Genomic DNA, 24,966 nt, shown 5'->3' on the forward strand with positions numbered 1-24,966 from the left:
TCACCCTCTTATATATCCGCCAAATAAACGAAACTGTTGGATCTAAGTGCTATTCTGTAGAAGGCTGGAGAAATGCTGTATACCAGATCTTTTTCCTTGCCTATCCTTTTCTGGAGTGTCGTATCGTACAAAGACATTAACGGCCAGATTGCACCTCACACACAGATTGCACTTAACCGGTAAGTTCTGTGCCCAGAGCGTAAGAAAGGGACAACTCATAAAGAAATAAAACCGCATGGACCATTAGTATCAGGCTCTTGAAATTACAGAGGCTAGGTACTTTGTTTCTTGCCGTAGCACTCAATAATATGATGCACACGATGCGAACAGCTCCTACCGTAATTTACGTAAATTAGGCTTCTTGTCATTACACGCAATGTCATTGATAGAATATAAAATATTAGAAAGTAACAATAACGTCGAAATACAAGTTATGTGGGTTAAAAAACGTCTTTTGCGACAGTAATAAAGTCTAATTAAGACCAAACGTGTTTCGCTGTATTCTGAAGCATCTTCAGTGGTAACTACAACATTATAGTTTGTCTTGCAAGTTTGGTTTTGCTAGCATCATGAGCAGTTATCATGCTTTCAGTTACCATTGCAAACAGGATTAATTATTATCGTTGAACGAGATTTTTTGTTTTTTACACCATCCGATCCGCTCTTCTACACATATGTGGCAGATTTCAGCGTACAGCATATAACCACGTTTTTCAGTTGTGAAGAGTCACTGCCATCTCACCATATTGGCCACTTTGTTTCGATGTGCGGCATGCATTTGGTTTTGGTGGTAACGAGAGCATCTGCTGTTTCTCTCTCTCTCTCTCTCTCTCTCTCTGTGTGTGTGTATTTTTATTTATTTATTTATTTATTTATCACCAAAACTAAACGAAAGATGAACGCATTCCGCACATCAAACAAAGGGCGCAAAATAGCAGGATGGGAGTGGTTCTGCATAACGCAAAAGCGTGTATTATTGAAACTGCTGTCTGATGAAATGTACCACACCACATACATATGAGAACTGAAAGAAACAAAACCCCACAAGTATAGACAATAATTAATATTGTTTACTTAGTAAGTTAAAGTATGAGAACTGTTTCCTAGGAAGCCAAAATTGTAGGAAAAACTCTGTCAGGCACTTAAATGTGTTTTGCAGAGTATCCATGTAGATGTAGATGAACTCTACTGTTACAGTAACCACTGAAGATGCTTCAGAATAAAGCGAAACGTGTATGGTCTTTGTTGTTGTTGTTGTGGTCTTCAGTCCTGAGACTGGTTTGATGCAGCTCTCCATGCTACTCTATCCTGTGCAAGCTTCTTCACCTCCCAGTACCTACTGCAACCTACATCCTTCTGAATCTGCTTAGTGTATTCAACTCTTGGTCTCCCCCTACGATTTTTACCCTCCACGATGCCCTCCAATACTAAATTGGTGATCCCTTGATGCCTCAGAACATGTCCTACCAACCGATCCCTTCTTCTAGTCAAGTTGTTTGTCAAGTTATTTGGTCTTCATTGGACTTTATTACAGAAGCCAAAGACGGTATTTAACTTACGTAACTTGTACAACCGCGACTGCGGAAAAAGAGGCCACAAAACGAAACAGACATTATGAAACGTGTAAATTACATTATTTTAGAATTCGAAGTAGATATTTCGCAAATGGCAAAGTCAGATTTAGAAAAAACTGACTCATTAACAAAATTTCCGTTATTATCATCGAGGATTAAACTATTCACATCCTCATTCTACGACACTCTTTTTGGTGTGAAGCCTCTCTTCTATTTTGTTTGGAGTTATATTTTAACAGTATCTCTTCTGGCTAAATCCGTTCTTGTCATGTGTTCCCAAGCATGTTTCTAAATTTTGTTAACCTGTCATTGTGTAGCACTTGCCGCATATCTCCATTTTTCTTCCTGTTGTCGCTACTCGTCTGGCATCATCAACGAGTGTAAAAAGCTCTTGTTAAACTATCATCAAAAAAGAGCACCGGGAACTGTGTTTCGCCGTATCTTATAAATGTGAAAAGTCACAAAAATACAGAAGAAAAATCAGTCAATTTCGAGTTAGCCATGAAATTGTTGCTGGCGAAATGAACGTAGTTTCAGGGGAACAATTATCGTTAGGAAAGAAAATACCTCTTCATACTGTCAGTTAAGAGTCTGCAATATCGTAGTTTCATTGCTTACGTTATTGTGATTGGAAGCAGCATTTCGCTTCTGTAACGCCGACATGCACAGTACTAACCTCTCACATCGACGTAAACGACTTTACTAAGACCAATTCCAAATCCATTGGCAGCCTGGCACAGGTAATGTCCTTTGTCCATTGGGCGGGCGCTATGAATCCACAGACTGCCGTTATCCAGAATCCTGAAAAACACAACATATTTAAGAATTTTTACAATCCTCAATTTCATGCAACATTTGCTACGCAGTATAAGAATATACAGGGTATTTCAAAAAGAATTACATGGTTTCAAAACTCCATATTTATTGATAAAAAGTGCTACAGACTTGGATGAATTGCAAAACACTTACAAAATCTTGAAGCTTTAGCTATGCTACTGCAAATGGTTTATGGGTCCACCAGCAGCGGCACGAACAACACTTAGATAATAGCTACATTCGTCATAAACTTTACACAGTGTATCTGCTTTTGCAGACGTTATGGCGATTGTTATTCTGTTCTTCGTTTCATCTTTATTTCAAGGTAAAGGAGAGATGAACACACTTTCCTTCACATATCTCCAGAAAAAATGACATGGTGTCATGTCTATCGATCATGGAGGCCAAGTGTGAGGACAGTGTCTCGGGCTCCGGTGCTCTCTAACCAGCGTTGAGGCAGAGTGTCATTGAGAAACTGACATACGTTGTTGTGCCAGTGTGGTGGAGATACATCCTTTAAGATTTTGTCATCAATAAATATGGGGTTTTGGAATCATGTTTTTTTTACAGACACCCATTACATAACTGGCACATCAGGAAGGGTAGCAAATAACGACATTTCACTTTCTGTGCCTGTAAACTGCAGTAGGGAGAATGCATTATGAGATTTGCAGATGACTTGGGGGCATACAGTATGCGACTTTATGTACAGGGAGCTGTGATCTCTCGCAGCAACAGCTGTTTTAACACGGCAGCTAAGCTTCATATCGAACTGAGCTCGGATGACTGGGGTACGTCATGCCATGCTGCTTCAACTCTACGTCAGAGTTCATCAACCGTGGTGGCTGATGAATGGTGGAACATCAGCCCTCAGCAACCCATGACCAGATGTTTTCAGTGGGTGAGGGGTTTGCAGAACGTACTGGTCAGAGCAGCATTCAGACACCGTCTTTATCGAGGTAGGTCAGGACAGTGATGGGAACATGTGGCATTGAATTATCTTGTTAAAATAACATCAGGGAAACTTCGAAGGTAGGGCACAGCCACCGACTTCATCACGTCAGATGTGTAATCACGGTGATCGTGTTATGTACTGAATGGCGCACATACCGTCACCTTACGTTATGGGCCCATGTACTGAATGCAATTTAGCAACGGAGCCTCCACGTATGTATGTGATAGGTCCGTCGTAATACAACATGAAGAATATGGACTCGTCTGTAACGGTGACGTAGCGCCAGTCAGCATTCAGTATCGTTGCTAAGGGAAGCCACAGCAACGGCTGCTGTGCACGCAATCCATGATGCTCCAACAAGGACTTAGCTAGGATTTTGACGAAAGAGGAGGGGGTCCTATGTTTTAAAGAGGACCCTAAAAAGACTCGTGTTTTTTATTTATCCTGAAAATTTGCGTCATTTTATTCGAAAAGGATATTGGAGATTTCGCCAAGCAGAGATCTGGTGTCATTAGTTATGAGTGCTGTCCTTTGGCAAACCATTAGGAAGAAATCATGCTCCAGTCTCCAAGATCATTTTACACTGTTCTTTCAGTTTGGGTTTGAACTGAGGAAGTGAGTATCAATGCAGGAGCGCAAATTTTTTAGGGCACTGTGATTATTACCGACATGGCTTTTGAAATAAAGAGATCTCTGTTCGACAGAGTAGATAGAATGGTTGGTGGCGAAAATGCAGAGGATCTAGAATTATTGAATTTTACACCTTCCCAAATTTTCTCACTTAAGTATGCCTCTGCCACTTCTTGCAACATAAGGAAGATCATTTCCTGCATTAAGGAATGTCCCAGCAGAGGAATGCATGACCTTAAATGAGAAAATTTTGATTAGTATTTATTTATCATACGGATTTTGGTGTCGGGAGCCACCTAAGAGGTGTTCGGCTCGACTTCGACGCAGCTCTTCTCATTAAAGCAGTGCGGCTGCATCTCTGAGGGAACTGGAATTTGTCAGGAAAGAAAGGTATTAGGAAGAAGATGACCGTGCCCTAAGATAAGGGACCAACCCTGATATTAGCCTCAATTAAAAACGTGAAACCACACAAAACCATTTTCGGAGTTGTCAGTGGAGGGATTCAAACTGCCTCGTCTCCCGAATACAGGGAGCTCACCACACATAACTGTACCAAGTCGATGAGGAATTTGGAAAACCTGATTGTTGTACACTGTTTTAAAATAAAACAAACTGCATCACAACAAAGGGTTAAATTGACATTTCATATTTGTCCTTTAACTCTGCACGTTTAGTTATTTGATAGTGCATGAATGCCCGCCTTTTTTAGATTTAATCGTGCGTGGAATTGATGGCTTTCGTTATTGTAGTATTACAAGAGCGTAAATATATTTTGGACGAAAGGGGATTGGGGGGATGTAGGGCGCAGTCGGCCCGCGGAAAACATCTTTTAGAAACGAACGAGCTATAGAATGTGTTGTCATCACATACTTCCTCCGCTCTCCACAAACCCCTCCCCATCGTTCCGTATCGGGAATGGTTTTCATAACTGAGTACCGCCAGGGTCACCAGATTGGGTGATATTTTGCCATTTGGCCTACTGATGACAGAATGCTGAGCAAATTTTTGTAAAGAAATGCAGCCATCACCTTTTTGGGATATTTTTGTTGATCGACGCGATTTTTGGGTGACACAAACAAATCTAAGGGTATTTTTACGTGCTGATTTTAATTTAATTTATAATGATATTTACCGCTCTGCTGCCTTGTGAATTACTGAAATATTGCAACCGCAGAGTTCTAGAAACTTCTAGATAACGACTCCAGTGCTAACATCAAACTGATATGTAGGTAATTAGGCTATTATGGCCGTGTGTACATGGTTTTAGCTTACCATAACGCTAGCGGACTTCTCAAAATATTCCCTCTTCCTTCTTGTTACAAAGCTATTCGTAATTAGAAACTATCACAGCAGCATACAGCAGTAAAACAATGAATTGTAGCACTCACATTAAATTCAGCTGTAGTAAGGACTGAACTGATTAACGAAAAGACAACTGAGCTCAAGCAAGGCTAACAGCTGGTCTTGGCTGAAGTAGGCTTGACCGATCGCCGATAGTGCGAGTATGACTGAAAATCAAAATATCACCCCTCCCCTCCCCCTCACAGCCGCCCCTTTGGCTACGTCCTTGGCTCCTGGCGTCATCGCGCCCTCCACGAGAGTACCTGTTTTGCTACAAACAAGCCCATTTCCTGACGCGGCATAAGTGATTTGGCTTTATGATTCTGTGCGGTCTAACGGACAATATGTCTGTCGTCTCGGTCTTTGAGATCCTGCTTGGCGTTGCGTATGGCTTTCCTCTACCAGTGGATTCCGTATTTGCATGACAGTTATGGAATACCGATCAACGTGAACAATTGTTTTCAGTAGTGTTGTGCATCTACACTCCTGGAAATTGAAATAAGAACACCGTGAATTCATTGTCCCAGGAAGGGGAAACTTTATTGACACATTCCTGGGGTCAGATACATCACATGATCACACTGACAGAACCACAGGCACATAGACACAGGCAACAGAGCATGCACAATGTCGACACTAGTACAGTGTATATCCACCTTTCGCAGCAATGCAGGCTGCTATTCTCCCATGGAGACGATCGTAGAGATGCTGGATGTAGTCCTGTGGAACGGCTTGCCATGCCATTTCCACCTGGCGCCTCAGTTGGACCAGCGTTCGTGCTGGACGTGCAGACCGCGTGAGACGACGCTTCATCCAGTCCCAAACATGCTCAATGGGGGACAGATCCGGAGATCTTGCTGGCCAGGGTAGTTGACTTACACCTTCTAGAGCACGTTGGGTGGCACGGGATACATGCGGACGTGCATTGTCCTGTTGGAACAGCAAGTTCCCTTGCCGGTCTAGGAATGGTAGAACGATGGGTTCGATGACGGTTTGGATGTACCGTGCACTATTCAGTGTCCCCTCGACGATCACCAGTGGTGTACGGCCAGTGTAGGAGATCGCTCCCCACACCATGATGGCGGGTGTTGGCCCTGTGTGCCTCGGTCGTATGCAGTCCTGATTGTGGCGCTCACCTGCACGGCGCCAAACACGCATACGACCATCATTGGCACCAAGGCAGAAGCGACTCTCATCGCTGAAGACGACACGTCTCCATTCGTCCCTCCATTCACGCCTATCGCGACACCACTGGAGGCGGGCTGCACGATGTTGGGGCGTGAGCGGAAGACGGCCTAACGGTGTGCGGGACCGTAGCCCAGCTTCATGGAGACGGTTGCGAATGGTCCTCGCCGATACCCCAGGAGCAACAGTGTCCCTAATTTGCTGGGAAGTGGCGGTGCGGTCCCCTACGGCACTGCGTAGGATCCTACGGTCTTTGCGTGCATCCGTGCGTCGCTGCGGTCCGGTCCCAGGTCGACGGGCACGTGCACCTTCCGCCGACCACTGGCGACAACATCGGTGTACTGTGGAGACCTCACGCCCCACGTGTTGAGCAATTCGGCGGTACGTCCACCCGGCCTCCCGCATGCCCACTATACGCCCTCGCTCAAAGTCCGTCAACTGCACATACGGTTCACGTCCACGCTGTCGCGGCATGCTACCAGTGTTAAAGACTGCGATGGAGCTCCGTATGCCACGGCAAACTGGCTGACACTGACGGCGGCGGTGCACAAATGCTGCTCAGCTAGCGCCATTCGACGGCCAACACCGCGGTTCCTGGTGTGTCCGCTGTGCCGTGCGTGTGATCATTGCTTGTACAGCCCTCTCGCAGTGTCCGGAGCAAGTATGGTGGGTCTGACACACCGGTGTCAATGTGTTCTTTTTTCCATTTCCAGGAGTGTATTATTCTAGCTCTGCTGGGCGAAATTCTGTTCATAACATCAGTTGGCTGTTACCGAGCACTGTCAAAGCCAGTCCCTGAAGATACCTGCTACCTCTGCTTCCAGGAACCTCCACTCTCCTGCCGCAGAGGGCACCGATATGCTTTGTTCTCTCATCGTCGCTGACCCAGAGTTGCTAATGCCCTGCAGCTACATCCTTGTGATCTCTGCGCGTGAGTGCACTAAGCTTCTTATTGCACACACAAATGTCCAGTCTCTGCCAGCTCATCTCGACGAGCTCCGTCACATATTTCAAGACTCAGAGGTCTATGTAATATTCCTGCCGGAGACTTGGCTCAAAGCAAGAATTTCCACATTTGTTCTAAGGCACAGCAGATGTAACCAACGAGGGGGTGCAGTAGGACTATACGTACGCTCTGATTTTCCACGTAATCTACTACACACAAAAAGAGATAATGAAGATAAGCAAGTGAAATATATAAAGATAATGAACATAAACAAGTGGAATATATGTTCATAGAGATCAAAAAACACCTGATACGTCTCCTCTGCAAAGATCATAAAGTGGAAAACTTCGCCTGATTATAAATTTATCTTTCAAGTCTCGAATCGACATATGAGAAAGTAATTTTAGGTAGTGACACTAACATAAATTTGCTATGAAATACTCCTTCCAGTGTGAGATTTGAGCAGATGCATTCTTCTTCAAACGTGTCGCTACTTCAGCTAGCCTCTAACCATCATATGAACAGTAGTCACACTCTCATCGATATATTTCCAATCAAATTACTGGACTAATTCGTGCCTCTCAAATATCTTCACTTAGCATGTCCACCCATGTCTATTTTCATGACGTACGCTCTAAAAAGTTTCAGAAAGAAGCCGCAACTGACTACATACCTACACTTCAAACTAATTAACTTACCTGAACTTGTAACTGAGGTGTAAGAAGTAATTTTCGGAAGTCTTCTATTCGCTTCTCTGACATAAAAAACTACATGGGTTTAGTAATAAACTAACTCAACTACATAAAAATACGCTCTTCTAAAGACCATGTAAGTAAGAAGGAAAGCTTCACGTTGAAGAAATAAAACAGCTCATGAATCTCAGAGACGCTGCAGATGGGCGTGCAAACTATGCCCAAAGCTTCAAAATTATATTCTTTACAAGCAGAAGCGGAACAGAATCAGTCAAGCTGTGATAAATGTAAAACTCACTCATGTCCATACATTAACTGACAACAGAAATAAACGAGCTGTCCTATGGAAAAATCTGCATGGTCATGATATTTTCAAAGTAAAAGATGCACCTGATCTCATAGTCCGAGCTGAAGGACTGACCTGGTACTTAACATTACCTACAACCACAACTGAACCATAAGCGAGACTCATTGATTACTTCGTCGGTGTGAACTATACCCACGAAAAATTCTATCTGAAGCATATTACTTGCAATTCGACTAAAACAGGCATTATCCCTGTCAGATCAGCATCTACTGGATGCGATGGTATCACAGTCCTAATGATGAAGCTTATATTGACTCACTACTGTCGACTATAACAGATACCTCCAAGTCGTTAACCACAAGTATTCCCACTGAGGCCTGCAAAAAGGGATTAGTTCAAATGGCTCTGAGCACTATGGGACTCAACTGCTGTGGTCATCAGTCCCCTAGAACTTAGAACTACTTAAACCTAACTAACCTAAGGACATCACACACATCCATGCCCGAGGCAGGATTCGAACCTGCAACCGTAGCAGTCGCACGGTTCCGGACTGCGCGCCTAGAACCGCGAGACCACCGCGGCCGGAGCAAAAAGGGACTAGTCGAGCAAATCTAAGAAGTATGTTGGCACAGCACCCTCTAATTACCGACCTATTTTAATTCTTCCTGCACTGCCCAAGGCCTTGGAATATATAATCCTCAAGAAGTTAGCAAACTACATAACTAAAATCAAACTACTAGACGAATACCATTCAGGTGTCTGTAAAGATCGCAACACAGCATCTGCCTTTATAAAAGTAGCACATGACGTAAAGCTTCACATGAATACCCAAGAGGCAACTATCATGTGCTTCTTAGACTTTAACAAAACCTTTAACACTGTCGACTTCGACATTTTACTTGCCAGACTTAGCAGCCTAAAAATCTCGCCAAGTGCAGTGCAGTGGTTTCGCTCAACCTCACATACTGCATCATGTCCGGCACCATAAAGTCACAGTGGAAGAATGTAGTATCAGGCTTCCCACAGGGACCGGTGTTAGGTCCTATACTCTTCTCATTCTACGTAAATGTCTCATCAGTTCTGCCCTTCTGCAAATACCACACCTGCGCTGAAGACCTTCATGTCATCTAAGAGCAAAACCAATGAACTGGAAGACAGTTGTCGAGAATCTCAATACCGCCCAATGTGCACAATCGAAAAGGGCGCAGGATGTAGGGTTCAAGTTCGATCCGTACAAAACCCAAGTGGTGCTGGCTGGTCGTTACACGCAAATTAGCCCGAAATATCGGGAATACCTGCCATCTTTAACCCCCAACTTCTCTCCATCAGCAAACAGTCCAGAAGTAATAAGAGATGAAAATCTAAATAGGACTGAGCACGTACCTGCAACTTGCAGGAATGCATCAGGATCTTCCTTTGCCCTAAAAAGATATGAATTGCTATTCCCTGCCAGCCGGGGTGGCCGAGCGGGTTTCAGGCGCTACAGTCTGGAACCGCGCGACCGCTACGGTCGCAGGTTCGAATCCTGCCTGGGACATGGATGTGTGTGATGTCGTTAGGTTAGTTAGGTTTAAGTAGTTCTAAGTTATAGGGGACTGATGACCTTAGAAGTTAAGTTCCATAGTGCTCAGAGCCTTTTTTTTTTTTTGCTATTCCCTCTTGACATGAAAAAGAAACTTGAACAAACAGTTATACGCCCAATTATTGATTGTAGCGATGTTACCCAGCAGAGCCTCTCTTTGGAAACTCGCTTCACCTGGAACTGGTCATGAGCGCCCGTGTTCCTTATTTCTTTGATAATATTTCACCATCGTATATATGCGCAGATATTCTGGCTGCGTGCAGGCAAGCACAGAGATTTCCATACCCTCTGTCTTCTCTACAGTCTTATCAACGAACGTTGTCCCTCATATTTCTCCTTGAGCTTAACACTCTTATCTGAACATCGTGAAAGAAACACCCGTTCTCATCACAGCAAAATCTTTTCTGTCCCATTCCATCCGTAAGTCACTTTCTCGAAGTCCTTCTCAGTAGACGGAACCCGACACTGGAATAACTTCCCGCATTATGTTAGAGAAGTGAATAACATCTGCAGCTTCAGAAGATACTTAATGACACATGTACTGAAACAACAGTAAAGATAATTATCGTCCCCGTACGCACTCGTTACTCTTGTATATCCTTCTTTCCAACCAGAAATTTCTGTTTTCCCCGTATTCCAAACTCTTACAGTCTCCTTACATTTCCGACCCCCAGAACTCACTACATCAGAAAACGTCTATCTTGTACACCTATGAATTCTTTTTATATCTGACACTATTGTTATTGTCCTTATATTCATTTTCATTATTATTATTATCATTATCATTATTATTATTATTATTATTGTTATTATTATTACTGTTATCACTCTTAGTAGCAGCAGCCGCAATAGTACAAGTACTGTCACTACTAACTTTATAGTTTGTAGTCAATATTATTTACTCACAATGCCACTTCAGACACACAAGTAATTTCATTATATTTTGTCATATTAAAATAGTCGTTTACTACGCAACTATAATGTACAAACATGCTATATGCGTGAAACGCTGATCCGACGTAAGAGAGGACCTGCTGGTCCTAACAGATCAGTTAAACAAATAAAAATAAAAATAAAATGTCGTATAACGATAAACGACAGTCATGACAAACCATAATCCTGTTGCTATCGAATTTAGGAATATTGTAGTAGCTTACGTTTTTTTCTTTCAACGTGATTCACAACAGCATCTTCCGACAAATAACCAGTATTCTGTTGTAAGTAGTAAATGAGAAATTTGCTGCATAATCATTCCTTACATACAGAATGTTGATGGTGTTACTCCCAACTACTTAGCGCATTTGCAGTGCTAATCTCTGGCATATCTAAGTATGCCGCTTTGACTTCTCTTGTTTCCAGCTTCATGCTGTTGGAATTGTGATGTCCAACAGCGCAGGTATTGTGTATTAATTGTCAACATGCCATCAATACTGTCAATTGATAATAGTATCGAGTGTATCAAGCTCTCTTTGTCAGACTTGTCCGTGAAATTGTTAACTGTGAATGTAACGTATTTTACGTAGTTTATCAATTGGATGATGTATTTGAAGGGTGAAGATCAGGTACATAGACTGTTTAAAGTTTCTATCCTTTCTGACTGGTAGGTCGCTTGCAGTACAAGATGCAGACTAGAAATTTAGAATGTGGGAGTGATCTTACGACAAAACAACTCCTTCGGTGACAAGTTTGGAACTGTGAATTATTCTACAAATTACTGTATGTATCGTGTTTAATTACTTCGGCAAACTCAGTACATTACAGAATAAGCGACAAAAAATAATGTGATTCAGAGGTGATAAGGCAACAGCAAATTCATACTGATATGTCTCGACTCCGTGATAATAGCGGCAATTCTGTAGAGTGCATACCTTGAAAAGAGCATAAAATATTATTTTTCTTGGTTTCCAGCCACATCAAGAGCACTTCAAGTAAATTTTTTGACATTGTTATTCGACCAACAGTTATACTCTCCGCTCACCTCTCAGTGTCATGAATATCCTACATGGATACGATATTTTACGGTTTTGTCCTCACAGCTGATAGCTGCCCAAATACTCAGTAGGACCATTCAGTGCGAATGCAAAACACCGACTGACGTACGTTCGCAAGAACGGTGTGGAAATAGATCAGCGCTCGCAATTGGGCGGGCAACTGGGAAGTTATTTAAAGGGACCCACAAAGAGCGATGGATGGCAGCGATGCGTCACATGCGATATCGCTTGCAGTCGGCCGCTGGCACGACATTCCACACACGAGCGGTTTGCCAAGCTATTGCAATCAGTAATATAGAATGATACTGTGTCGACAAGTTCTGCTGTTGAAAATGAACAGCTTCGTTTAGCAGCAGTTGTAGCTGATTCCTGTATCCCCACGAATAACGGCAAAACAAATTTAAAATAGAGAGGATTATAAGTTATTACACTAGTTTTGAATTGTTTTTCCTGGGAACTGTAGTTTGCTTTAGTGAATATCCTACATTTTCCATTGAAGCTAAATGGGTGATGTGAATCTTTCCAGTGTGCCAGTATAATTTGTTTCAATAGCCTTCAGTTCCTTTTCTATTCATTAGTCTTAATGTTTAATTGAAAATCTTTAGGTTCACACAATTTACTCGATGTTTCTATGTGGTCATGTGACTTCTGATACAGCATTTCAGCAGGATCTTTAGATCACATCAAAGGAGTCCTATGGTTGTGTAACATGATTGTTACATGTCGCTTTATGATTCTGTGTCATTTCAGTTACATTTATTTCTTAAGTAAAAGCAGGCCGTACGAACGTTGGGATATGGTAAAATGTTCATCTACATCTATATGTACACCCTGCAAGCCACCTGCGGTGTCTGACGGAGAGTACCTTTTACCACAGCTAGTCTCTTCCTTTACTGTTCCACTCGTAGATAGAGCAAGGGAAAAACTACTATCTGTATTTCTCGTATCTTATCTTCGTGGTCCCTACACGAAATGTACGTTGGCGGCAGTAGGATCTTTCTACAGTTAGCTTCAAATACCGATTCTCTGAACTTCCTCAGTAGTGTCCTTTGAAATGAACGTCTTCTTCCTTCCAGGGATGCCAATTGATCTCCCGAAGCCTATTAGTCGCACTTGCATGCTGATCGAACCTACCCATAACAAATCTAGCAGCTCAATTTTGAACTGTTTCGGTGTCTCTTTCATCCGATCTGGCGCGGATTCCAAACACTCAAGCAGTATTCAAGAATAAGGCGTACTAACGTCTTATATGTGGTTTCCTTTACAGGTGCGCCCGCATCTCGTGGTCGTGCGGTAGCGTTCTCGCTTCCCACGCCCGGGTTCCCGGGTTCGATTCCCGGCGGGGTCAGGGATTTTCTCTGCCTCGTGATGGCTGGGTGTTGTGTGCTGTCCGTAGGTTAGTTAGGTTTAAGTAGTTCTAAGTTCTAGGGGACTGATGACCATAGATGTTAAGTCCCATAGTGCTCAGAGCCATTTGAACCATTTGAACCTTTACAGGTGAACCAAAATTTCCTAAAGTTCTCTCAATAATCCGAAGTCGACCATTCACATCCCCTACCACAATCCTCACACGTTCGTTCCATTTCATATCACTCCACAACTTTATGCCCAGATATTTAAACGGCTTGACTATGCCAAGAAAGACACTACTAATGCTGTAACCGAACATTACGGGTTTGTTTCTCCTACTCATTACATTTTTCTACATTAATAGCGGGCGGCTATTTATCACATCAGCTAGAAATTTTGTCTATCTCATCTTGTCATCAGTCTACAGTGACTTATCTTCGACAACTTCCTATACTGCACAGCATCATTAGCGAACAACCCCAGATTCCTTCCCAACCTGTCTGCCAGATCGTTTATATATACAGGAAAAAGCCACGGTCCTACCACAGGGTCTCACGTAAGGAAGCGAATTTCGGTACAATCCGTATTTACTGCTCAGCTGCGGCAATAAAACTCCCTTCGAGACACGGGTGGAAAACTTGGGAGGCTGCCAAGGACAAGGCGGGGTAACACAGCTTCTGAATCCGTAAGTAGTGGTTTTCTGGCACATGTGTGACCATAGGAGCACCGAAGCTGTAAACTGCCCATGTGAGCCAGTACAAGTAACAGTTCAGCGTGGATATCAACACGTACATCGACTTTTCGTTTCCGTTGCAGTATGAGAAAACTCATGCCATCTCCCCAATATTTCTGTCCGTCCCATCCAGTGAATTGTCCTTCCTGCTAGGAACTATGTGTGCTATCTCCATCAGTATTTGAAGACAGTTCAGACAAGATACCAGTTTGGTAGTACCAACCTGGTAACAGTAAAGTTCTTACTTTTATGCCAGTCTTAGTTGCATTCCTCTTAATTCTAAGCTTCAAGGCTCATTAATATCATCACATTGGCAACAAGCGCGCTGTCGTCCCTCCAGAGTGTTGGGCTTTCTGTTCTATTCAGAACGGACAACAGAGAATTTTGTAAGCATTCACTTCCTGGCTTTCGTCACGTGCTGACTGTGAAGTTTGCAGAATCGCAGATAGCGTGTGGTGTTAAGTTATATTTCAGAGCCTGTATTCAACGAAGCTTACATTTAACTATTTCATTTGTGCGTTTATAACGAGAACTTCTTGTCGTTATTTCTCTTGTTAATTTGAAAATGTGACCTGTCCAGAAGGTGGGTCCTTATTTTTTTCTTCTCAACGATTTCAGTCAGAATCCCACACGTCGCATTCAGTATTTCACGCTAGTTTCCTGTACTTTTGTTTTTAAGAGTAACATTGCAGCGAGATTTAATTTTTTAGCTGAATGAAAGTTTTTCCATATCGTCTAATGGCCAAATAATGAATACAAAACGATACGTAATATGGAAATGTCCTAAACCAGTTGACGAGTGGACAGCTCTAGCACGTTTGTAGCAGATTTAAAATCAGTTGTAAATGATGAATAAGGTTCAGTTGCTACAGTGTTCTACCAATGCCCTCTCTCTGTACGTCGGAACCAACTACATGTCTTCGTTAACCCAAGTGCTTTAGTATGACAATCATATTTGAAATGAGAATTAAATGGACACCCTAGCTGCAAACAGGCGTTGATGTACTTCATTGGGGACATGTTGAAAATGTGTGCCCCGACCGGGACTCGAACCTCCATCTGAGCCACCGCGGGCCCAGAGGATAGTGCGTCTGCAGGGACTTATCCCTTGCACACTCCCCGTGAGATCCACATTCCCAACATGTCCACACCACTACAATCTTAGTGCGCCTAATAGATGTTTGCCCATCATACTCATTACTCGTGGCAGATTAATCTACCAAGTCCCGTACGAAGTACATCAACGCCTGTTTGCAGCTAGGGTGTCCATTTAATTCTCATTTCATTTCTAGTAAAGCTGCATGGTCATCCACGGTAACTGTTCTTTCGGGAACAGATACTACCATCATATATAGTTAAAATATGGCTTCCCGGCCATTGACCTTCTTGTGCGAACGCACACGCTATGCCCAAACTCGTACGGGACTTGGTAGATTAATCTGCCACGAGTAATGAGTATGATGGGCAAACATCTATTAGGCGCACTAAGATTGTAGTGGTGTGGACATGTTGGGAATGTGGATCTCACGGGGAGCGTGCAAGGGATAAGTCCCTGCAGACGCACTATCCTCTGCGCCCGTGGTGGCTCAGATGGATAGAGCGTCTGCCATGTAAGCAGGAGATCCCGGGTTCGAGTCCCGGTCGGGGCACACGTTTTCAACATGTCCCCAATGAAGTACATCAACGCCTGTTTGCAGCTAGGGTGTCCATTTAATTCTCATTTCATTTCTAGTAAAGCTGCATGGTCATCCACGGTAACTGTTATTTCGGGAACAGATACTACCATCATATATAGACAATGATATTTGCCATGTGGGAACACAATAACGTAAGTAAGGAAAATGAAAGAATAGGGTGTGTCACTTATGACACTGTGTTTCACTTATGACGGTGGTAAACAGTACCGGCGAGGTAGGCTCCAGTGGTCACATATGCGGCGACATCCTTCATACTTCGGCAGGTGGTGAATCAGGTTATTCAAACTCCGCTGCCTGACAATAGAATGGTGCATGCGGATGGATATGTGGAAACGAAATGAATCTTCAGTGGTTGAGAGACTATGTAATAATATTTCAGCTATAACAATAGCGAATCAAATTTGCAAGAAACTTGGCAGTATATACCCCCTCTTCTTGGATACATGCACTGATTTGGGTTGGGAACGACATTATAAAGGAATTGAATCCTCTGTATCAAAGAAGTTGCGTCCTCTCCTGAGGCAAGCTCGACCACAACTGTTGTAAATGGTCTTTGATATCCAGGATACCGGCAATGGGGCAGAACTGACATCCAAACTAGTAACACACATGTTGTGTCGGGGAAGGATCTGGGGAGTGCCTCAACATCAAGCAGACAGTAAACAGAGACACGTGCCATATGTGGACGAAGATTCTCCTGTTGAAAAAAAGGCTTCACGAGAGATAAACATGAGGATGTGGGATGTCCGTGATGAACTGTTGTGCCATCAAACTCCCCTGAATCACTACCAGCCTTGACAGGAAGTCATAACCGATGGCTCCCCATACCGTGACTCCAGGAGTAACATCACTGTGCCTCTCCAAAATATTGACAGAATGAGATCTCTCTCTGGGTGGGCACCATACTCACTGACGATTGGCATCCGCAGTCCAGAACTCTGATTCATTGCCGATAACAATGCGACACCATACATTAGCAGTCCATGGTTCTCAGACACGCTGCCACTCCAACAACGCCGTTTGTTGTGGTGGTAGAGTGACCAGCACTGTGGGATGACACAGAATGTTATAAGGAGTCCATTACTTGCTCTCGGGTGGTGAGTGCAGAATGAAGGGCCTACAGTCTGCTTGGTGCATCATATGGCGACCCTCCCTTGTTGTAGTCAAACGTGGTTGACCAGCACCTTGCGACGATTATACTTGCTCTCATGTCCCCATGCACTCCAGCGTCGGGCGACTTTTATGTCTCAGTGCCCCATGCGGCACCATACATTAGCAGTCCATGGTTCCCAGACGTGCTGCCACTCCAACAAAGCCGTTTGTGCTGCTGGTAGACTGACCAGCACTGTGGGATAACACGGAATGTTATAAGGAGTCTATTACTTGTTGTCGGGTGGTGAGTGCAGAATGAAGGGCCTACAGTCTGCTTGGTGCATCATATGGCGACCCTCCCTTGTTGTAGTCAAACGTGGTTGACCAGCACCTTGCGACGATTATACTTGCTCTCATGTTCCCATGCACTCCAGCGTCGGGCGACTTTTATGTCTGAATGCCCCATGTGGCACCATACATTAGCAGTCCATGGTTTCCAGACGTGCTGCCACTCCAACAAAGCCATTAGTGCTGCTGGTAGACTGACCAGCACTGTGGGATAACACGGAATGTTATAAGGAGTCTATTACTTGTTGTTGGGTGGTGAGTGCAGAATCAAGGGCCTACAGTCTGCTTGGTGCATCATATGGTGACCCTCCCTTGTTGTAGTCAAACGTGGTTGACCAGCACCTTGCGACGATTATACTTGCTCTCATGTTCCCATGCACTCCAGCGTCGGGCGACTTTTATGTCTCAGTGCCCCATGCGGCACCATACATTAGCAGTCCATGGTTCCCAGACGTGCTGCCATTCCAACAAAGCCGTTAGTGCTGCTGGTAGACTGACCAGCACTGTGGGATAACACGGAATGTTATAAGGAGTCTATTACTTGTTGTCGGGTGGTGAGTGCAGAATGAAGGGCCTACAGTATGCTTGGTGCATCATATGGTGACCCTCCCTTGTTGTAGTCAAACGTGGTTGACCAGCACCTTGCGACGATTATACTTGCTCTCATGTTCCCATGCACTCCAGCGTCGGGCGACTTTTATGTCTCAGTGCCCCATGCGGCACCATACATTAGCAGTCCATGGTTCCCAGACATGCTGCCACTCCAACAAAGCCGTTAGTGCTGCTGGTAGACTGACCAGCACTGTGGGATAACACGGAATGTTATAAGGAGTCTATTACTTGTTGTCGGGTGGTGAGTGCAGAATGAAGGGCCTACAGTCTGCTTGGTGCATCATATGGTGACCCTCCCTTGTTGTAGTCAAACGTGGTTGACCAGCACCTTGCGACGATTATACTTGCTCTCATGTTCCCATGCACTCCAGCGTCGGGCAACTTTTATGTCTCAGTGCCCCATGCGGCACCATACATTAGCAGTCCATGGTTCCCAGACGTGCTGCCACTCCAACAAAGCCGTTAGTGCAGCTGGTAGACTGACCAGCACTGTGGGATAACCCGGAATGTTATAAGGAGTCTATTACTTGTTGTCGGGTGGTGAGTGCAGAATCAAGGGCCTACAGTCTGCTTGGTGCATCATATGGTGACCCTCCCTTGTTGTAGTCAAACGTGGTTGACCAGCACCTTGCGACGATTATACTTGCTCTCATGTTCCCATGCACTCCAGCGTCGGGCGACTTTTATGTCTCAGTGCCCCATGCGGCACCATACATTAGCAGTCCATGGTTCCCAGACGTGCTGCCATTCCAACAAAGCCGTTAGTGCTGCTGGTAGACTGACCAGCACTGTGGGATAACACGGAATGTTATAAGGAGTCTATTACTTGTTGTCGGGTGGTGAGTGCAGAATCAAGGGCCTACAGTCTGCTTGGTGCATCATATGGTGACCCTCCCTTGTTGTAGTCAAACGTGGTTGACCAGCACCTTGCGACGATTATACTTGCTCTCATGTTCCCATGCACTCCAGCGTCGGGCGACTTTTATGTCTCAGTGCCCCATGCGGCACCATACATTAGCAGTCCATGGTTCCCAGACGTGCTGCCACTCCAACAAAGCCGTTAGTGCTGCTGGTAGACTGACCAGCACTGTGGGATAACACGGAATGTTATAAGGAGTCTATTACTTGTTGTCGGGTGGTGAGTGCAGAATGAAGGGCCTACAGTCTGCTTGGTGCATCATATGGTGACCCTCCCTTGTTGTAGTCAAACGTGGTTGACCAGCACCTTGCGACGATTATACTTGCTCTCATGTTCCCATGCACTCCAGCGTCGGGCAACTTTTATGTCTCAGTGCCCCATGCGGCACCATACATTAGCAGTCCATGGTTCCCAGACGTGCTGCCACTCCAACAAAGCCGTTAGTGCGACTGGTAGACTGACCAGCACTGTGGGATAACACGGAATGTTATAAGGAGTCTATTACTTGTTGTCGGGTGGTGAGTGCAGAATCAATGGCCTACAGTCTGCTTGGTGCATCATATGGTGACCCTCCCTTGTTGTAGTCAAACGTGGTTGACCAGCACCTTGCGACGATTATACTTGCTCTCATGTTCCCATGCACTCCAGCGTCGGGCGACTTTTATGTCTCAGTGCCCCATGCGGCACCATACATTAGCAGTCCATGGTTCCCAGACGTGCTGCCACTCCAACAAAGCCGTTTGTGCTGCTGGTAGACTGACCAGCACTGTGGGATAACACGGAATGTTATAAGGAGTCTATTACTTGTTGTCGGGTGGTGAGTGCAGAATGAAGGGCCTACAGTCTGCTTGGTGCATCATATGGCGACCCTCCCTTGTTGTAGTCAAACGTGGTTGACCAGCACCTTGCGACGATTATACTTGCTCTCATGTTCCCATGCACTCCAGCGACAGGCCACTGTCAAATCTGAATGCCCCAAAAGTCCGGGTATTGCACTATTCGACCAATCATTGTATCGGAAACCCCGATGAGGCCCCTCTCGGGCTCTATCAGTGGCTTATAAAGCTCTCATACATATACGTGACATCTCCCTGTCTTTGACAGTGATAACCCAACATATGACGCTATTCACGCTGCTTATATCTCTTGGTAACAACGCTAATGCACTCTGGTGGCCGTTCCACTAGTCACAGAGAATGGCAACTATGCGTTTACATTCCCACCGATGGTGCAAATGTGTGTGAAGTTACATTGACATTTGACCATGGTTTGCCCCCGGTAGCCGAGTGGTCAGCGCGACAGGATGCTAATCCTAAGGGCCCGGGTTCGATTCCTGGCTGGGTTGGAGATTTTCTCCGTTCAGGGACTGGGTGTTGTGTTGTTTTAATCATTATCATTTCATCCCCATCGACGTGCACGTCGTCGAAGTGGCGTCAAATCGAAAGACTTGCGCCAGGCGGACGGTGTACCCACGGGAGGCCCTAGTCACTGGACATTTATTTATTTGACCATATCTTCTGGGTTCTTCACTCTCTCTGTCATGTAGTGTAGACGACTTAGGAAGGACCTTGGAGAGAAGCCCGAGAGAGTCGTTGCAGCATTTAGCCCTTCAGACTATTGAAACAGCAGCATCTACTACAGAGCTGTGCACAAATTCAGACTGAGACCTTACAAAGTAACAGTTGTGCATAGTGCGTCAACTGACCAGCTCAAACACTGTTGCTCGACGATTGTGTTGCAGCTGTCTATTGCAATATGTGTATTATGGAGCTACAGAGACGCTGATCCCGAAATTTTCTTTTACTTAATGAAGCATAGCTTTTTTTTCAGGAATCCAGTATTCCATTAGTGCAACATGAATTATTGGAAACACCTTCTCCAATAAATCATAACTTCTTATAGGTATGTGACCAATATAATGAAACTTTTATGCAGAGAATCATCAGCTACCAAAAATACCTACACCTATTGTGTGAATGACAATACAAGACCACACACCGCCATTGGGTCTATGGATGTATGACAAAGTGTTTTTGATAACTTGAAGATCCAACCATCAACTATCGTCTCTTCATATGAGGGTATGTCCAGCATTGTCGATCATGATCGTTGTGGTGGTTCAGTTGTCATGGTGTGGAGAGGCATACTGTTGGATGGGGGTGCTGAGATCCAAATCTTTGAACACAGTACACTGAGCAGTCAACGTTTATTGCGATACTTTACTATTTCCACAAGTGCGTCTTTCCAGGGGTGAATTCAGCTCTAATTTCATTTTTGTGGATGGCAATACGAGACTGCATTGAATAGCAGAAGTGTAGGACCTCTTGGAACGAGAGGATATTTAGTGAATGGACTGTAGTGCCCATTCCCTGTCTTAAATCCCATCGAGGACGTGCGAGATACGTTGGAGAGACATATTGCAGCACGTCCAGATACACGAATGACCATCTGGTAGTTCCAACCGCAGTGTAGAGGAGTGAAATGCACCACCACAAGAACTCCTTACCAATTAGTTGCAGCGCACAATTTGCCGTCCGCGTGTCCAGGTGAGCACCATGAATCGCGGTAACTTCAGTGTAAATACTGTCTTTGAATACAAGTGTCATTTCTATTCGTCACATTGCGTACTTCTTTCAGTTAACTTCTGTACTGTACTGTGGTGTTTTTTTTTTTTTTTATATGATCCAAGTTCCATCGAGTTATGTTACTTGTCAGTGACACATCATCCGAAAGTTACTTTCGTTCTTAAGTTTTGCACTTTTCTGCACTATTCAATCTTGTGATTTTTCCTCATCACATGATATGCTTTGACTAACATCAAGTTTACCACTGCCTTTGTTTATTACTGCGACTTATTGCTGCACACATCAAAAAAAGTTTTGCATCATCCCAGTTCCTAGAACTCCTAAAGATAGATGTGTGGTGCCACCGCCAGACACCACACTTGCTAGGTGGTAGCCTTTACATCGGCCGCGGTCCGTTAGTATACGTCGGACCCGTGTGTCGCCACTATCAGTGATTTCAGACCGAGCGCCGCCACAAGGCAGGTCTAGTCTAAAGAGACTCCCTAGCACTCGCCCCAGTTGTACAGACGACTTTGCTAGCGATGGTTCACTGCCTACATACGCTCTCATTTGCAGAGATGACAGTTTAGCATAGCCTTCAGCTACGTCATTTTCTACGACCTAGCAAGGCGCCATATTCCGTAATTAGAATGAATTCTGAACAGATAATATTGTGAATCGTGTACCATCAAGAGCGACGTTCATCATTAATGGATTAAAGTTAAGTATCAAACTAATTGCGTCCGCTTTCTGAATTCTCATTCCTCGTCATGTTCCAGACCTCACGTCAGTATAGTTCTTCCCTCTTCACGCCAGCCGGCGTGAGCTAAAACGCATGCATTTTGGCCTCCACTAGTAACACTGTGATGGCTCTTCTGCTAACACAACAAGACGTTCACTGTGGATATTGTATCGCAGACACAGACCCTTTGACAGTTAAACCTGTCCAAAGATGTAAACAATCATGCATGAGCAGCCACTATTAGACGGCGGGGGTCCGACAGCCGATCAATTCCAGTCGTTCAACCAGGAAGGAGGTACAGGGATCGTGTTGTCTGTAGTTCAACATGCCTAGACAGTCATCACTGCGGTTCGATCGCGTCCGCATAGTTACATTGTGCCAGGAAGAGCTCTCCTCAGGGGAAGTGTCCAGGCGTCTCAGAGTGAACCAAAGCGATGTTGTTTGGACATGGAGGAGATACAGAGAGTCAGGCCGCCCTACCTACGGATTATGGCTCTGAGGGACCCTGACAGCAATGCCACCATGTTGAATAATGCTTTTCGTGCAGCCACAGGGCGTCGTGTTGCAACTCAAACTGTGTGCAATAGGCTGCATGATGCGCAACTTCACTCCCAACGTCCATGGCAAGATCCATCTTTGCAACCATGACACCATTTAGCGCGGTACAGATGGGCCCAACAACATGCCAAATGGACTGCTCAGGATTGGCATCACATTCTCTTCACCGATGAGTGTCGCACATGCCTTCAACCAGACAATAGTCGCAGACGTGTTTGGAGGCAACCCAGTCAGGCTGAACGCCTGAGACACACAGTCCAGTGCAGCAAGGTGGAGGCTCCCTGCCGTTTTTGGGGTGGCATTATGTGGGGCCGACGTACGCCGCTGGTGGTCATGGAAGGCGACGTAACGGCTGTAAGACACGTGAATACCATCATCGGACCGATAGTGCAACCATATCGGCAGCATATAGGTATTCGTCTTCATGGATGGCAATTCGCGCCCCCATCGTGCCCAGCTTGTGAATGATTTCCTTCAGGATAATGACATCGCTTGACTAGAGTGGCCAGCATTTTCTCCAGACATAAATCCTATCGAACATGCCTGGGATAGATTGAACAGGGCTGCTTATGAACGACGTGACCCACCAACCACTCTGAGGTTGTTGTTGTTGTTGTGGTCTTCAGTCCTGAGACTGGTTTGATGCAGCTCTCCATGCTACTCTATCCTGTGCAAGCTTCTTCATCTCCCAGTACCTACTGCAACCTACATCCTTCTGAATCTGCTTAGTGTATTCATCTCTTGGTCTCCCTTTGCGATATTTACCCTCCACGCTGCCCTCCAATGATAAATTTGTGATCCCTTGATGCCTCAAAACATGTCCTACCAACCGATCCCTTCTTCTAGTCAAGTTGTGCCACAAACTTCTCCCCAATCCTATTCAATACCTCCTCATTAGTTACGTGATCTACCCACCTTATCTTCAGCATTCTTCTGTAGCACCACATTTCGAAAGCTTCTATTCTCTTCTTGTCCAAACTAGTTATCGTCCATGTTTCACTTCCATACATGGCTACACTCCATACAAATATTTTCAGAAACGACTTCCAGACACTTAAATCTATACTCGATGTTAACAAATTTCTCTTCTTCAGAAACGATTTCCTTGCCATTGCCAGTCTACATTTTATATCCTCTCTACTTCGACCATCATAAGTTATTTTACTCCCTAAATAGCAAAATTCCTTTACTACTTTAAGTGTCTCATTTCCTAATCTAATTCCCTCAGCATCACCCGATTTAATTTGACTACATTCCATTATCCTTGTTTTGCTTTTGTTGATGTTCATCTTATATCCTCCTTTCAAGACACTGTCCATTCCATTCAACTGCTCTTCCAAGTCCTTTGCTGTCTCTGACAGAATTACAATGTCATCGGCGAACCTCAAAGTTTTTACTTCTTCTCCATGAATTTTAATACCTACTCCGAATTTTTCTTTTGTTTCCTTTACTGCTTGCTCAATATACAGATTGAATAACATCGGGGAGAGGCTACAACCCTGTCTCACTCCTTTCCCAACCACTGCTTCCCTTTCATGCCCCTCGACTCTTATAACTGCCATCTGGTTTCTGTACAAATTGTAAATAGCCTTTCGCTCCCTGTATTTTACCCCTGCCACCTTCAGAATTTGAAAGAGAGTATTCCAGTTAACATTGTCAAAAGCTTTCTCTAAGTCTACAAATGCTAGAAACGTAGGTTTGCCTTTTCTTAATCTTTCTTCTAAGATAAGTCGTAAGGTTAGTATTGCCTCACGTGTTCCAACATTTCTACGGAATCCAAACTGATCTTCCCCGAGGTCCGCTTCTACCAGTTTTTCCATTCGTCTGTAGAGAATTCGCGTTAGTATTTTGCAACTGTGACTTATTAAACTGATAGTTCGGATTTTTTCACATCTGTCAACACCTGCTTCCTTTGGGATTGGAATTATTATATTCTTCTTGAAGTCTGAGGGTATTTCGCCTGTCTCATACATCTTGCTCACCAGATGGTAGAATTTTGTCATGACTGGCTCTCCCAAGGCCGTCAGTAGTTCTAATGGAATGTTGTCTATTCCCGGGGCCTTGTTTCGACTCAGGTCTTTCAGTGCTCTGTCAAACTCTTCACGCAGTATCGTATCTCCCATTTCGTCTTCATCTACATCCTCTTCCATTTCCATAATATTGTCCTCAAGTACATCGCCCTTGTATAAACCCTCTATATACTCCTTCCACCTTTCTGCCTTCCCTTCTTTGCTTAGAACTGGGTTGCCATCTGAGCTCTTGATATTCATACAAGTGGTTCTCTTCTCTCCAAAAGTCTCTTTAATTTTCCTGTAGGCAGTATCTATCTTAC

General features: G+C 44.4%; 1 protein-coding gene across 1 annotated transcript in view; it reads right to left on the minus strand.

The window, feature by feature from the left end:
* Positions 1-2,245: 2,245 nt before the first annotated feature.
* The window catches only part of LOC126235535 (Down syndrome cell adhesion molecule homolog), a 199,769-nt gene continuing 177,048 nt past the window's right edge, over positions 2,246-24,966 (minus strand). Inside the window, exon 13 of the mRNA XM_049944254.1 lies at positions 2,246-2,375. Within this exon, the coding sequence (XP_049800211.1) occupies positions 2,246-2,375 (130 nt within the window). The remainder of the gene's footprint in view (positions 2,376-24,966) is intronic.

Source organism: Schistocerca nitens, chromosome 2 (genome assembly GCF_023898315.1).
Source record: "Schistocerca nitens isolate TAMUIC-IGC-003100 chromosome 2, iqSchNite1.1, whole genome shotgun sequence".
Taxonomy (NCBI): Eukaryota; Metazoa; Arthropoda; class Insecta; order Orthoptera; family Acrididae; genus Schistocerca; species Schistocerca nitens.